The following is a 15,709-nucleotide window of genomic DNA, read 5'->3' as shown; positions in this document are numbered from 1 at the left end:
CACACGCACACGCACACGCAGGCAGGCAGGCAGGCAGGCAGGCAGACAGGCGGAGGTGGAGGTGGAGGAGGTGCGGGGGGGGGGGGGGGGGGGGGCAGTGTCGGAGAGACAAGAGGCGAAGGAAATGCTAATGAAATGCATATTTGGGGAGAAGGGGGCCCATCTATAATTTAGCCGCACTCTTTGAACGCGAGTGATGTGCCGGCGCGCTCGACGTCGGCGCGCCTGATTTATTTTTTGTTGTGCGGCGGGACGACGCCGTCGGAGTGGGCTTTTCTTCTTGTAAACAAATGTGCGGAAAAGAGCGGAATCAAGGAAGCGTCGTGATGAAGCAAACAGAACGTGCGCCGCCTGCTGCAGGCGGGGGCGACGGAGGGAGAGAGGGAGCGACGACCAGGTGGCCCTGTCCCTGACACAGCGCAAAGTTCCCGCCTTGATTTTTTTTTTTTTTTTTTCATTTTCTGCCGCTTCCCCCACATTTTCTGTGGGACGGCTCTCCTGTGGATTCATTTTTTTCTTTTTTTCTTTTTTGGTTCCCACACCCACACGTCCTGGCCCCCACTCTTCGGTGCGAGCCTCAGAAAAACACCAGCGCCCCACAATGTGCTTTCACTTACACTCACTGCTGCCCTCGAAGCTCCGGCTGGGACGACCCCGGCCACACTGCGGCCTGAGGGACTCTGTGGATCAAAGCAAGGGGAGGAGGAAGACCAAACGCTACTCCACCCCCCCCACCCCCTATAAATACCGAACCTGCCTCATAACTCCCAAAGAAAGATGGAGCGAGGTCGAGACAGGCCGGGATATAAAAACCCAAATAAACACGCAGCTGACGCACACTTGTTGCAAGTTGGCAATTCGCTGCTGTTGGGGCTAAAACGGGCACTTCTCGGCTAGGAGGGAAAGGAATAGCCCTTTGTGATGTCACCAGGGCACTTCTACCGACAAGCAAAGCGCCGCCGGGCGTTGGCTCCGCCCCTTCCAACGTGCGGAAGGTCAAACAGAAAGACTGAAAGCCGAGCAGCGGCCGCGAGGCGGCTGCAAACAGAGGGCTAAGTGTGCTGTTTTTCCGGAGGTGTGCGGATCTCGAGTCGTCCACGGTGGTTTCAGGAGTGACGCAGGAGTGAGAGGGAAGATCCGTTTGCTGATTGAAGCCGCGAAGTCGCGAGTCTTCCGCTATGGCGCCGCGTAGCCGACATTGATACTAAATGGAATTTCTGTCTTGATGAAGAAAAAAAGGCGTGCTCATAAACTATGGTAATGGCCTCGGATATATACCAAGATGTGCTGATTTTAATTAACCGCGAGTCGAGTTTCTCCCCCCCCCCTCCATTAATAATGCAGGTTATTCAAATTGCATTTTCCCCGCTTTCCCGCGAACGCGGCGTGAGAATCATCGTAAGGAAAGAAAAAAAATAAAAAAAATAAAAAAAAAACAGCCAGCGCCGCCCGTCCTCATCTGCGTTCCGTCCGCCGCCGCTGCTCTCGGCCCCCCTCGGGAATTGAAATCCGATGGAATTTGACGGGAGAGTCTGGCGGCGTCGGGGCGACAAAAATCAAACGGAGCTCGTTCTGATTTCCACATGTTTGAAAGCCGTTCCAGTTCCTCTCTGGCCCAGATCTGACGGACGGCTGGGAACTTGGCTCTCGTCGTCCCATTTTTCTCCCGCTCGGTCGGCCGGTCGGGCGGTCTGTCGGCAGCGGAGAGGGCGCCGCCGCCGCCGCCGCGGTTCTCTCCTCCTCCCCCAGTCTCTGTGATCCCTCTATCAATAAGGAACGGCGGCCCGTCAGAAGGCCTGCCAACTGCCTGGCCGTCCGCGCAGCCTGCACAACATCTGGACACAGATGGTGCGGGCCTGGCGCACGTGCGCACGCACGCACGCACACTAAAAATGCCGTACACATGTTCCCACAGACGTGCCGCGCATTTGCGCATCTGCGGCTGATACGTCTCCGAGCGCGCCTTAGTTCGTAATTAACGTTTTAATCTCTACCTTTGTGCGCGCGCACGCCTCCGTCCTCAAGAGACGCCGACCAGGTTGTGATTTCCACCCGGCTGGAGGTCCTGCTGTTGCTGCTTTGCATGCGAAGAAGAAAAATCTCGTTTTGTAAACCTGCGCAAATCTTGCGCTCTTCTTTAAAGGTTAAGTGTGTAATATTTGGAGATTTTGAAGAAGAAACATCAAGTGGTCACATTTTAGATTGCGCCGTCTTTCACTCTCTCCCCCTCCTGAGCTTGCCATTGAACTACGATGGCCTGTCCGCCTTCTTCTTCCTTGTTTTTATTTTTTATTTTTTTTGAAGATGTGAGCAGTCACCCTAATACAAAACTCGTTGTCAGACATCTGGATTGTCCACACCAGGCTTCCTTAGAAATATGGTAATGCAAGATGGCAGCTAGCTGGGAGTAAGACTCTTGCTGGAGGTATATGGGGTCATAAGGCGGCGCTATGTGCCGACTGGTAGAAGCAGAAGAAGGCTGGAGAGAGGATTTCCGGAAATGCTGCCAAGAATGTTCCATTTTTTTCCCCCTAAATGAGGTCGAGGAACACATTGGTCTCCTCATCCGCTCTGACGGATCCTCGAACGCCAACAGCCAACTTCCCCAGGTTCAGGTCATGTGACCTGAACGTTCACTGCGTCGGAGTTGATTCCCAAGGCCTGCACGCATTTGCGCTGATTCGAAAAAAAAAACAAACCAAAAAAAAGACACAAACTCTAGTGAGCGAGCTTTGCGATTAAATCGTGAGTGGGAGTAAAAAATGTTTGCGTTTCCGTTGCTTCCACAACATTTCTAATGCGACTTTCTTCTTTGCAAGCTTTTAAAAGGTCTGATGGAAACTGTCAGTGTTCGAAATCGTTGAGGTTTCCCCCTTCAAGGACTCAGAGAGTTGATGGTAGAAAATGATAACTGTTGCGCATGTATAGTTATTTTTTCTTGTAGTGTAATGTTAAGTTGAATTATTATTATTAGTAGTATTATTATTTTTTAAAAGTGTTATTTGGTTGATGAGTTATTGTGAAATTCTTACGTCCCTCCATACGAGCACTGGCTGAATTTCATGGAATTTCTTTTTGGTTTCTTCATACAACAACACAACATAAGAAATAGACACATTTTTTTTTCCAGTAGGATGTTCAACTCTAATTAAATGCTTCTCCGTCAGTGTGTAAGAAATAAATAAATGTGCTACTTATAGCGTTCCATTCAGCCTAAACCTTGACTTGCCCTGCAGCTGAGCGATAATGGAAGTGAATCAGTCGGGGAGGGGGGAGTTAAGTGTGAATCAGAGGTGTGTGTGTGTGTGTGTGTGTGTGTGTGTGTGAGTCTGGCCGTGCATCAGGGCTCCCACAGGCCTGCTGGAGCTTCTCATCGATCGTCTGAGTGTTCCCAGCCAGATCCAGTGATTGATTCCCAGTCAGGGCCCTGGAGATGGGCGGCTTTGGCCTGGGCTGACGGAGCCTGAGGCCTCCCAGAGGGTGACCCGGAGGGGCTGCGGTGGGTGGGTGGGTGGCGGTGGTGAGGGGAGGAAGCCAATTTCCAGCACCTCCTAATCCCGGAGCAAAGTTCTTAGGAAGTCTTTGGCTGCAGGAGTCTGCGGCAGAGAGCGGAGGTTCTGAGTCTTTACCGGTGAATAAGTCACTGGATCATGGTGGTAATCAGAGTGGAGGCGCCTGAGACCCTTAAACGGGTTCACAGATGTTGGTGGTGGTTCACTGATGTGTTATTTTGTCATGGCTGCTTAGACGAGACCTGTCAATAGTAGATAAAATGTGAATATTTATTTATGTTCTTGATGGTTGATGTTTTTGTCTCGTTATTTCTCAAAAGTCAAGGATCTGTGAGCCCAGGTGTCGATGGTGCCGGTTATTTAATCGATTAATCGATTAGTCGCTGGTCCGCCTCCAATCCTAACTTTACCCCCACCCCCACCCCGGCCCCAAACTATCACTGCACCCTCCTCCTTCACCGTTCCTCCCTTTTTCTGGGGGTAAAATGTCCAACTTGGGTTAAGGCGCGCAGACCTCTTCACCCGCTGCGTTCCCATCCACGTTTGACTCCGCCCCCTCACGCGGCGCGGCGCTTCATCATCGCAAAGTGACACGAGCTAAAGTGGGTAAAAAAAAAAATCAAAAAAAAAAAATCAAAAATCAAAAGACAGGATATTTTTCTAATTATCTCGGCAAGGCGTCCCGCTGAGCTAACGGCCGTAGGGGCTGCGTGCGGCGTGCCGAGTCCTGTAATGAAATCAATTTGGTTCAAATTGTTTCAGGTGACTTTTAATGAGAGTCTTAATATCTGCCGGAGGAAGGACGCTCAGGATGTCTGAGGATATTTTGACTGGTGGATCACCAGAGCGACTTCCGGCGTGACCCGGTTCTGACGTCTCGCTCGCTCGTCCGAGGCGTCGGCTGGTTTTTGCGAAATCACCGGGGGCGAAGGTGAAGGGGGACGTTGCACCTGCTTGCTCCGAAGCGGTCCGGAACAGAAAAGACGGCGCTCAGCCTAATGAGACCGGGTTCTCGTTGCGGGGCCTCGTCCTTCCAAATGGAGCTCTCGCATTCATAATTTACTCTCTTTTCTCTCTTTCTCTCTCCGCCTGCGGCCGAGGGGCCCGGCGGCCCGAGGAGCTCGTTAAGCCTTTTGCCTTACAGGGAAGACTAATGGATGGCAGAGAAAGTACCCCTCCACCCCCCCCCCCCCCCCCCCCCGCCAGACCCCCCACCTCCTTTCCCCTCAGGACCTTTTAGGATCGCGTCTGTTGGTCCACTCGCTTAGTATTCACTTATGTATTTTCACCGTAACTCCGAGCACAATATCATGAATAACCATCCCCTCCTCCTGTAAACACACTCGGCGATACGGGACCTCGTTCGTAATCATCCGCCGCCGCCGCTGCCGAGGAGCACTTCCTCTCCGACTCCGACGTTCCATTAGCAGAGGTGGCGCTTTCTTCGAATAAAGGGGAGCGGATTCCGGCCCTGCATGTTTAATGCCCGTGTTTCCCTTCGGCGGAGGGAGACGACGGAGGCCAAAGGCCAGACTTTTATTTCTGTTGCTCTTTTTCTCCTTCTTCTTCTTCTTGTCCTTCTTCGCTCAAATAGGATGTTCTGTCTCTTCGGGGACTGCCCCCCCCCCCCCCCCCGTTTTTTTTTTTGTTGTCCGTTTGAGATGCGTTGTCCCGCTCCGCCGAGGCTCTCAGGGTCTCACTTTTTTTGGCCTTTCATTTTTGAAATATTTGTTCTTTATTTTTGAGTGCTTGGCGTCCTTCTGCTGGGCCGGGGTCACGGCAGGCAGGAAGTGCGCAGGGCCAAGGGAGGAAATAAGTAAATTCATGAAAGAATGAATGAATGAGTGGAGAAAGGTCTGCGACAGATTCCCTGAAAACATTGGAGCGGCTCCGCGAGCGTTCCCCTTTTTTGCCGTTTTCCTGAAAGCACTTCATTTGCATCCGTTTCAAAGCGAAAGCCTCACCCTCAGGCTCTCCCGCGGATTTTCCACGCGGTGAGAAACTTTTTTTTTTACAGCGAAGCAGAGTGAGTGAGGGAGGAAGCGAAGGAGAGCGAGGTTGGAAAGACGCTCCCGGATATCTATATTTTTTTTTCGTTGGAAAAGTTTGTCGGGCCGGCCTGGGAGAAAAAAGAAAACGCACGCTCAGCACATTGACGACACAGTCGATGGGAGAACTGAACGCGAGGAGGATTCCTGATCTTTGACTAGACTTGAAAAACACAGCGTAACGCCCCCCGGGGGAGGTAGGAGGAATGTCTCTCCTCCTCCTCCTCCTCCTCCTCCTCTTCCTCCGACTGGAATGTGTCGAGCTTTCCTTGGACCTTCTGCTGCCGGGAATCCGAGCGGCGGACGCCTGGCGGGAAGATTCCACCGGCCAAAATTTTGTGATCGGCCGCCTCCCCTCCCCCACCCGCCTTCTGTCTGGCGGCCAAATGCCTTTTTATCATTATTTGTTTTCATCCTCTGATGGCGCGTCGCAGGGATGTCAGCCGAGTCCCGCTTCTGTCATTGAGGATTTTATTTCTCTCCTCCCTCCCTCCCTCCCTCTCTCCTTCCCTCCGTCCCGTCTGCCCAGCCGCTTCTCCGGCTCTCGTCTTGGCGGAGGGAAAAGGGCTTTGGTGACCCCCAGCGACCCCAATCTCACTGGAGACGGATGAGGCGTCTTCTTTCCCTCCCATCCCTCCCCCCTTCCCCTCCTCTAACAACGTCTTTTTCAGCGGTTGGGACGAACCAAACTTTTTTTTCCCCACTTCCTTCACAGCCGTGCTAGTGTCTCTTTTGTTTGTGTATGCACGGTTCCGCCTTTGAAACGCAGGAGGCCCTGCTGCCGGTTTGCAGCCTCATGGCCAAGGACATTCTGCGCTACGTATACCACCACATATACCACCATATATACCACTACATATACCACCACATATACCACTACATATACCACTACCTATACCACTACATATACCACCACATATACCACCTCATATACCAATGCATATAGTGCCACCACATATACCAATGCATATAGTGCCACCACATATACCACCACATATACCACCTCATATACCAATGCATATAGTGCCACCACATATACCACCTCATATACCAATGCATATAGTGCCACCACATATACCAATGCATATAGTGCCACCACATATACCACCAAATATATCACTACATATACCACTACATATACCACCACATATACCACCTCATATACCAATGCATATAGTGCCACCACATGTACCACCACATATACCACCTCATATACCAATGCATATAGTGCCACCACATATACCAATGCATATAGTGCCACCACATATACCACCACATATATCACCAAATATATCACTACATATACCACTACATATACCACCACATATACCACTACATATACCACCACATATACCACTGCATATATTACCACCACATATACCACTGCATAAACCCACTCTAGCTAACCCCCGCCCGCCCACCCACCGTCTGATAATTTCATGCTCGTCAGCCTTCACGCCTTGCTGCTCGTGTGCAGGCGAATTGGGCCGAGGGAAGGTGATTTGGCTCCGCCCAGCTCCCGGCGGCCCTCCGCTGCTCCTCACCTCGCGCTGTCAGTCGTTCTCAGACCCTTTTTTCCCCCTTTTTCCCTTCCTCCCTTTTAAACTAACAAGGCACGTGCGGCGGCGAGATGCAGGATGAGATCCCGTTTCAGGACGTAATTCATCAAACGCGGTCTCCTCTCTCTCTCTCTCTCTCTCTCTCTCTCTCTCTCTCTCTCTCTCTCTCTCTCCCTCCCTCCCTCACCCTGCACGACGCTCATTCTCAGGCCTTTGCTCGCTCCCGCGTCACGTTCCGTTTCCGTGAGGACGGCGTTCGATTCATTCTGGGGAAAAAAAGCCAAGGGGGCCGCGCTCGCCCGGGTCGCGGCGGGTGAGGTAGCGACGCTGGTCGCGGTGGAGGGAGGGAAGGAAGGAGCGGGAGGGGCCTACAGCCGCGACGTTCCCCTCCTCCCTTCCTCGCCGGCACGATGGCATCAGCATTGTCGCTGCATCCATGGAATTAATTTTTCTAATCTTAATCAGCAGGAGTGCGTGCGTGAGAGAGAGAGAGCGAGAGAGAGAGAGAGAGGCGGGGCGAGGGGGGCACACATTAACGCGCAACTGGATCCTCGCTCGCCCACCACTGCTGCAAAATTTCGCTGCAAGCTTTGTTCCCCGGGCAATCGCTCCGCCGCTCGGTCTAAATAAATAGCCTAAGAGACGTCGAGGCTGATTGTCCCTGCAGACGGACGTACGGGCCGTGACTGCAGCACGTGGGCTCTCCGCAGAGTGGCGCGGGATGAAAGGGGGAGGGGCCCGAACACCGTAATTATCCTTATTTGTTTCTCCTGCGCAAAAAAAACTCACTCGGGCGGGGAGGGGAGTTCAGGGGAGGGGAGGGGAAAAATGGTTTCATTATTCAGGTATAAAAGCCGGCTTTATGCGCTGCAGTCCCTGCAAGAACAACAACAAAAAAACGGGGGGAAAAACTCTCGATAGCGAAGCGTCTCGGGGCTAATTTTCATACCCAATCAAGTTTGATGTGTTCTTCTGCGGCAGCGGTTTGCGCAAATAGGTCTTTTCACGCGTAATAGTGGGGAAATATGAATCCTGTTGGTGCACGGCGCGGCGGCCAAGACTCTCGGAGTGTCGACGCGACTCATTTCTGCCCTGGAGGGAACTGTCGCTGGAGCGGCAGCCTGTCCACGGGGCCCCGGAATTGGCCTCGTCGGGGCGGAGTTGGGATTCACGGGACTGTTTGTGTGAAAGCTTCAATTTAGAGTCTCCAATTCTCCTCACATGCATGCTTTTGGACCGTGGGAGGAAGCCGAGGAGAACGCACGCAGACACAGGGAGAACATGCAAAGTCCACACAGGAAGGCCCCAGGCCGGGAATCGAGCCTGCGACCGTCTTGCTGTCGCCCTGCATTTAACATGTATCCTGTATTTCTGACTTGATAATTGGCCTGGATTTGTTTCTTGGTGTAGAAAAGACACTCAAAGAGGAAACTTTGTTAGAAATTCTGACATGAAACCTAATTCTAGGACGGTAGGAACAAGCTGATGTAGGTTTATCATTCATATTAGCATGAGTGAAGATTTGCTTTCATAGGAATGGTTGGCAGGCTGATGATCAGGTTTTAAGATCACGCTGAAAACATTGAATAATAAATACAAAATACTGCAGTAACGATTAGAAATAACAAAAACAGTGATGTCGTCATTGCAGTTATTTACTTATTGCCACCCTGATGTGCGTAAGGATCGTTTGTGGTTGTGCCACTGTGGGAAGGAGGCCTATAATATGTCTTGCACAGGTTCTGGTTGCTGCAACAAAAAAAAAAAGTAGGTTGTGAAACCCACTATAGCGCTACTGCTAAGCGAGTTAGCCATTCTCTGGAGCGTGTGTGTGCGTTTGTGTGCGTGTCTGTGCGTGTGTGTGTGTGTGTGTGTGTGTGTGTGTGTGTGTGTGTGTAGTAAATAATCAAATGAAGGCCTGACGCAGACAGCCGATGATTCGGTCACCTGGTGTGAAGGACGCCGGCCGGCGCCGCCGCAGGGACGCCGTGTGTAAATGAGCGCGAGCCCAATTTGCCACGGCGAGGCTAATGCATCATGAGGCTCCGCTCCCCCCTCCCCCTTCCACTCCCCCTGCCCTGCTCTCCTTTTTTTTTTCTTTCCCTTTTTAAAGTAATTTCCTCCTATTTGCACAAAAATAAAATTGGAATCATAAGCGTTCCCCAATATTGTTTTATGTCCGCCTCATCCCGCCATGCGTCTCATAAAGCCGCCCGTTCGGAGCCGTTTTGTGTCAAACATTCTGTTCTTCGCTCTGATTAAAAACTTAGCCCATTAAAGCTAAAAGGAGCGAAATCATATTTTTTTGTTCTCCCTGCCTGCCGCCCTCTCTCTCTCTCTCTCTCTCTCTCTCTCTCTCTCCCTCTCTCTCTCTCGCTCTTTCTCACTCTCTCCCGGCAACATAAAAATGTGAGCTCTGAAAAGCAATTTAGCAGGTTTCACCCCACAGTAGTTTCACCCGTGCTCTGTTTTTAATGGCTTTGTTTTGCAGGGGGGGAAAAAGGGAGCTCATGAGAGTCGGGAACGCTGGAGAGGGGTTCATAAATTGAATTTTAAATTTAGCAGTTTGAATTACTATTGTCTCCCATGCCCCCCCCCCCACCCCCCCACCCCCTCCTCCTCCCTACTCCACCACTGACTGGCATGCCCAGATGAGCAAAAGTGCAAAACACATTTGAAGAAAATAAAAAAAAGTTGTTATTTTTTTTCCTTCTTCTCTTCCTGTGAGTTCCCCCCCAGCTTGTATGTGGTGTCCCTCCTGGCAACAAACGCCATTCACTTCATGCCGCGCTCCTCATTTTTCCCCCCCTAACTGCCGCCGTTTCTCTGAGGGAAGAGGAAAAAAACGTTTCAATTTGTCAAGAATTGTTGTGCCCCCACCCTAGCCCTCCCCCCTCACCCAAGTTGCGTCTCGGTTGGTTGTGAGCGGATCTCTCGGAAGAAGCCTTCTGCGGTGAATCTCACTCAGAGGGAATTCAGTGCGACTTGAGCGGATACAAGGTTGTGGATTTTTTTTCTTTGCTCTGCCTCCTCGGACAGGTGGGCCTGATGCCCCATGTGTCAGGTCATACGTGTCAAACTCTGGCCCGAGGGCCAAATTTGGCCCGCAGCGTAAGCGAGGCCAATACTAAATCACTGCTAGAGCTGGCCCGCCGCTATTATACAGCACATGTACGGCTAATACTACAAATCCCAGAATGCTCTGCTGCCATTCTGGCGCATCAATCAGGACAGGCGTTCATTGACTTAATTGGTTTATTGTTGTTAGCCTGTTCAAAAAGGTTGCTGTTGACGCTGACACACAGGGCGGGGGTGGGGGTGGGGGGGGGGGAGTTGTGAAAGAAAAACTGGTTTCCTTTTCGCTGTAACTTTTTTACACCACGTCTCTCAAACACGTATCTCTCGCTCTCTCTCTCGCTCGCTCTCTCGCTCTCTTTCTCCGCAGCGCTCGGTTAAATAGTCTGCGCTCCTCCACGCACATGCCTCAGTGGACAGAACCACTTTAAATTTGGAGCACCCCTAACCGCACGTCGGCTGCCGAATAAAGTGCTGCCATCCCTTGGCATGTCTTCGCGATATTAGCTTGCCATGCGAGGCAGCTGTAATTCCTCCTCTGCAATAGACGAGGTGATATTGAGCTGGGGAGAAGAGCGGGAGCTGAGGCGGGAGCCTGTGGCGGCGGCGGCGGGCCGACGAAAGTGTGGAGTTGGAAAGAGAGACGCACACGTTTAGCTGCCTTCCAAATGGGCTGTTAGTATGCTTCACCACTTTATGCTCGCTTTGTGGTGTAGCTTTCCATGACCTGGGTAGCGGTTGGCTGCTTATCAACCCAAAACCTTTATCCCACTGCCAGAGCTAGCTAGTGGATAACACACTGAGCAAATATGCTAACGCCATTAGCCTACTTTTGCTGTGATTGATTGTGGTGATATGATTTGATTATAATGTTTCGCCAAAGCTTGCAGAAATGATCGTTAGCTATTGGATAATAAACGTGGGGAACATGCTATCATCGTTAGCCCACTTTTGCTGCGTCACCGATATGCTTGTCAAGTTATCCTGGGTTTACTTTCCCTGTCCTGCTTCAGCTCCAAACTTGAAAATGGCCTGGTCAACCATAAACTATGCCTGGGAACAAATCTTTTCCCCTTTCCAATGTTTATGTTGTCATCGGAGGAACATCAGCTTGTAAATCAGGAGCTTCTTTGTGGTTTGACCCAAGCTCAACAGTGTTCTCCCTCTGTTGCCTGCTGTAGTCACTCTGAGCTGCAGAGTAGTGATTCTGCTGAAGAACCACAGGCAGGTGCTCTCACTCAGGTAATCAGCTGATCAGCTGATCAGCACGGAGTCATTACTTTGGACTGGCTCACATATTGTGTGACCTGTCCGTCATGGGCATGGACAATTTGCACCTGGCGTTTCTGCACACTTCTCCCAGTGAAGGTGCTGATGGGCGTTTCGGGGACAGAAGTTTCATGATTGGCAGCACAATAATTATCTTCTGGCACTCAGACAAACATTAGCATTGGTTCGTGGCATTTCTGCAACGGGTCCGCGGGACCTCGGATTCGTCCCCGCAAGGCCCTCAAACGTGACGATAATAAAACATAACACAGACAGCTTTGTCCCTATTTTTTTTTCGAGGTTTTTATCTTGTCTCCTTATCAGGCGCTAGCTCCCAGTGTGTCCCTTTTAGAAAGCAAATATTACCTGACTGACCAGAAGTCCCTCCCGGGATTCCAACTCAGCATGCCTTGTCACACTTCTAGCATTTGCCAGAGTCTTTTAACCCATACCTGTTCTCCCAGCTTCATTCCCTGGATCATTAACCCACACGTAATTACCGGTGTTAGCCGCCAGTTCGCTGTGAGCAACAAAAGTTGGCAGGCTGGCGAAGAGCGGCGTTCCGTTATTGTTGGCACCGCTGGGCTGCGGCCGTGTGGAGTGAGGCCACAGAGTTTTTTTTTATTTTTTTTATTGCTATTGCTTCCCGTCGCTTTAAACTATGTTTACAGCACTTTCGGATGGCTTTTAGTCACCAGCACAAAAGAGGCGAGCTCAGGCTTCATAATGAAATCATTTTGTGCTGGCCCTCCTCCAGCAAAGTTTTTTTTTTTTTTTTTATCAAAGGTTTTATCTCAGCCCTCGTAGCCGTGCAATAAGCATATTTTGCTTACTTAATTTCATTTGTAGTTTATTAATGCCCGCAGACGCTAATGCAAGACTTCCACTTGCTCCACAAATACACAATAAAATCAGCGGCGGTTCAGAGCGCGCGGGGGCTTAGCGGACTTCTGTCAAGAGGTTCCAGCCTGGCGGATGGTGGATGGATTCATTCTTGGCCTGTCACAACATCTTTCTGGGAAACAAATGGGCCGCGTCAGCCGCGAGAGGAAACGGGAAGGACGCTGTGACTGCTAGTGGCGGCGCGGCTACGAAAATGTTGGCCATGAAACTGCCTGAAATCACAGCGTTTGTCCAAACACTCGACACCTTTCTCTTGCTGTTGTTGACTCGTTATTTATTTTTCTGTTTCTGCTTCACCTTCTATATCCCAGCAGGTGCAATGAAACGGCAAAACAATTTCTGCGCCGGCTTACGCGTGTTGTTCTATACGCAATTTATACCAAACGGCTTCTCACAAAGCCGCGTTTGACGGCATTATTCTTCAGAGAAAAGCAGAGTGGAGTCCTGCAGATACCCTCCCGATTTACACAGCCGACGTCAAAATAATCTGCAAAAACAGTCGGCTTAACGTCTGCCAGTAGCGGCTGCCTTCTTGTTTCTGCTAATTGGCCGGCGGCACTTTTAAAAACCAAAAAACCAAAAGAACCAATCTAAAATATCCAAAATGTCTGTTATTAATCCTCCTTCTTTTTTTGCTCCCCCCCTGCAGATGGACTTCATGGCGATGAAGCGCTCCCAGCTCTACAGCATGGCCAGCAACCCGTACTCGGCCGGGCAGCAGCCGGGGGGTGGGGCTTATCCTCCCGGCCAGAGCTACACGTCGCCGCCTCCGCACCGATACCCGATGGGCATGCAGGGGAGGGGGGCACAGATGGGCATGGGCGGCATGCAGTATCCCCAGCAGCAGCAGCAGCAGCAGCAGCAGCAGCAGCAGCAGCAGCAGCAGGTACGTCAACGGAGCGACATCAAGTGGTTACATTTTACATTGCGGCGCTCTTTCGCTCTCCATCCCTTTCCCGAACTTGCCAGTGAACTACGTTGGCCTGCGCGACACAAACCTGGATAGCTTGTCCACCTTCTTCTTCGTTGGTCTATTTGAGGACGCGAGCAGTCGCCCTAAATACGAAACACGATGTCAGGCGACCTGGATTGTACCTACCGGGTTTCCGTAGAAGTATGGCGATGCAAGCTGGCAGCTAACTAGGAGCAAGAGCCTTGCTCTGCGGATATTCTTATATATACGAGGAGCATTCTAAGGGTAGAAAAACCAAATTGTCTTTATAATCTTTTATCAATGTATTTATGGGAAGTATAGGAAGCTTTTACCAATATAAAAACCATAAATCAGGCCAAAATTTACACACTTGACCTTGAAGTAGCCTAAATCACATTTGGATTGGAAGTGCGTGTGCGTGCGTGCGTGCTTGTATACATGCACACGCGGCGCCCATATATCTGCATCAGTCATCGTGGTTTGTTTGCGGAGCGTCGAGTGGAGGGCGGAGAGGGAGGGTTTAGTCTCCCCTGCTGTCACTGCCGGCTATATTTAGTCACCCCAGTCTGTTGATCTGGACACCTCTTAGTGTGGGGCGTGCGAGCCTCAACACATAGCAGAGTGGTAGGGAGAGAGAGAGAGAGGAAGAGAGAGAGAGAGAGAGAGAGTGAGTGAGTGAGACATAACTTATAGAAGGAAACGCAGATGGGCTCGCAGATTCCCCGCAGCGTCTTTGTGTATTGTGGAAATGTCGTCCCCCGTGTTCACACGCAGTCGGATCCCCCCCCCGCAGAGCCAGTATATGTTTTTGTTTTTAATAGTACCGATAAAGGCGACGTGCAGCGCGTAATTTTTTGCCGCTTTGCTCAAAAGGCGACAACAGAAGACGTGTTTGGATAATGTGATGCCGCATGGGAGTAGTTGTTGTTGTTGTTGTTGTTGTTGTTGTTGTTGTTGTTATTGTTATTGTCATTGTTCTTTTTTAGGCAGTGTATATCTAGCCTCTCGAAAGCCGACTCTTTTTGCGTTTCCATCAGTTCATGTTGGACGACTCGGACGACCTCACTCACCTCTCTGACTCGCACACACAGTCACTGACCGCTTGATGAGGTAACACTAACGGTTAATCAACCAATCACAGGGCAGCGGCTGTGGTCTGTCTTTCTTTCTGTATTATGTCGTATTAAGGAATTGTTCCACAGCAGCTATGAAGCCTTGTCAAACTGGCACTTTAAACGTGGCACCGTCGTCGTCCAACCTTGAAGCAGGAAATGTTGACTCACCGTCCGACCACTCACTGTATTCAGAGCCTGGTACCGAGGTGTGCCTAATAAAGTGGCCGGTGAGCGTGTCGGATCTCGCGCGACATAAACAGGCAGCCATCATGTCAGACCCGCGCTATGGCAGTTCCTTTGTGTTGCAGTTGAGCGTCAGATCCTGACTGTGTTGAATTTGCTTCCCTCCCTCGTAAGAAGCCCAAAATATTCATTCAAATGTCAGAGCTGTCCGGTCCGGTTTGGTGGGAGTTTTCTTTTTCTTTTTTTCAGATCACGTAACATTTTTTTTTTTTTCCCATATCGATATCACCAAAAACACTTCATCCAACTGCTCCTGCTCAGATTTTTAGAACCCATTGTGTCCCACCAGTCAAAAAGTTTGCCCACCCCTACGCTGGACTCTCAGATACGAGTTTAAAGTATCAAATGTGTGGATCCTGCTCCTGATCCTGACCTGCTGTTCACCCAGCTTCAGACCTCTGGGACAATCAAACCTCCTCCCGCCTCCGTCCACCTCCTCTTCTGGAACATCTCCACGATGGAGCCGCTCTGATGTCTCCCACCGTGAAGCGCCAACAATCAGGGGCCACCGAAGGCCGAACATTTGGAGGACAGACGGCGATGCCGGGCCGACGCATACTGACGTCCGCTCTGCTCACGCACGGCAAACTGCATCCGCCCCCTCCGGCCCCGCCCGCTGCTGTTTTGTGATGAAATCCTCGGGCGTATTACGTGGGGGCCCTCGGCGTGGCGCGAAGGAAACGTAATTAGCTCAAATAGAATTAGCTCCTCTCTCTCTCTCTCTCTCTCTGGCCGCAGCCATGGGAGAAAAAAAAGCATTGCGTCTAAAGTTTCTAATTATCCGTCTCTGGCTTTAAGAAAAAAAAAAAAAAAAAAAGCGGCGCCGTTGCGTTGCCCGTCCGCGGCGGGCGAGATCTAGCTCGCTGTAATGAGTTCGTTGGAAGAGGAGGAGGAGGAGGAGGAGGAGGAGGAGGAGGCTTAATTCTGCGCTCTTGGACGAGCGTAATGAGCCTCACCTACAAAGTAGCGGTCAGGGGGTCGGGGGTGGGGGAGGGGTCGGGACGGGTCGGCGGGGGGGCAGGGGAGTGGGGTATGGGGAGAAACTCCTCTG

General features: G+C 51.0%; 1 protein-coding gene across 1 annotated transcript in view; it reads left to right on the top strand.

The window, feature by feature from the left end:
* Positions 1 to 15,709, top strand: part of LOC142889199 (uncharacterized) — a 69,479-nt gene that overhangs the window by 18,091 nt on the left and 35,679 nt on the right. Inside the window, exon 2 of the mRNA XM_076027860.1 lies at positions 13,016 to 13,252. Within this exon, the coding sequence (XP_075883975.1) occupies positions 13,016 to 13,252 (237 nt within the window). The remainder of the gene's footprint in view (positions 1 to 13,015; positions 13,253 to 15,709) is intronic.

Source organism: Nelusetta ayraudi, unplaced genomic scaffold (genome assembly GCF_046127955.1).
Source record: "Nelusetta ayraudi isolate G7.1 ecotype Tasmania unplaced genomic scaffold, CSIRO-AGI_Nayr_v1 ptg000021l, whole genome shotgun sequence".
NCBI lineage: Eukaryota > Metazoa > Chordata > Actinopteri > Tetraodontiformes > Monacanthidae > Nelusetta > Nelusetta ayraudi.
Note: the sequence above shows the minus strand (reverse complement) of the source record. Positions and strands in the feature narration are given on the sequence as shown.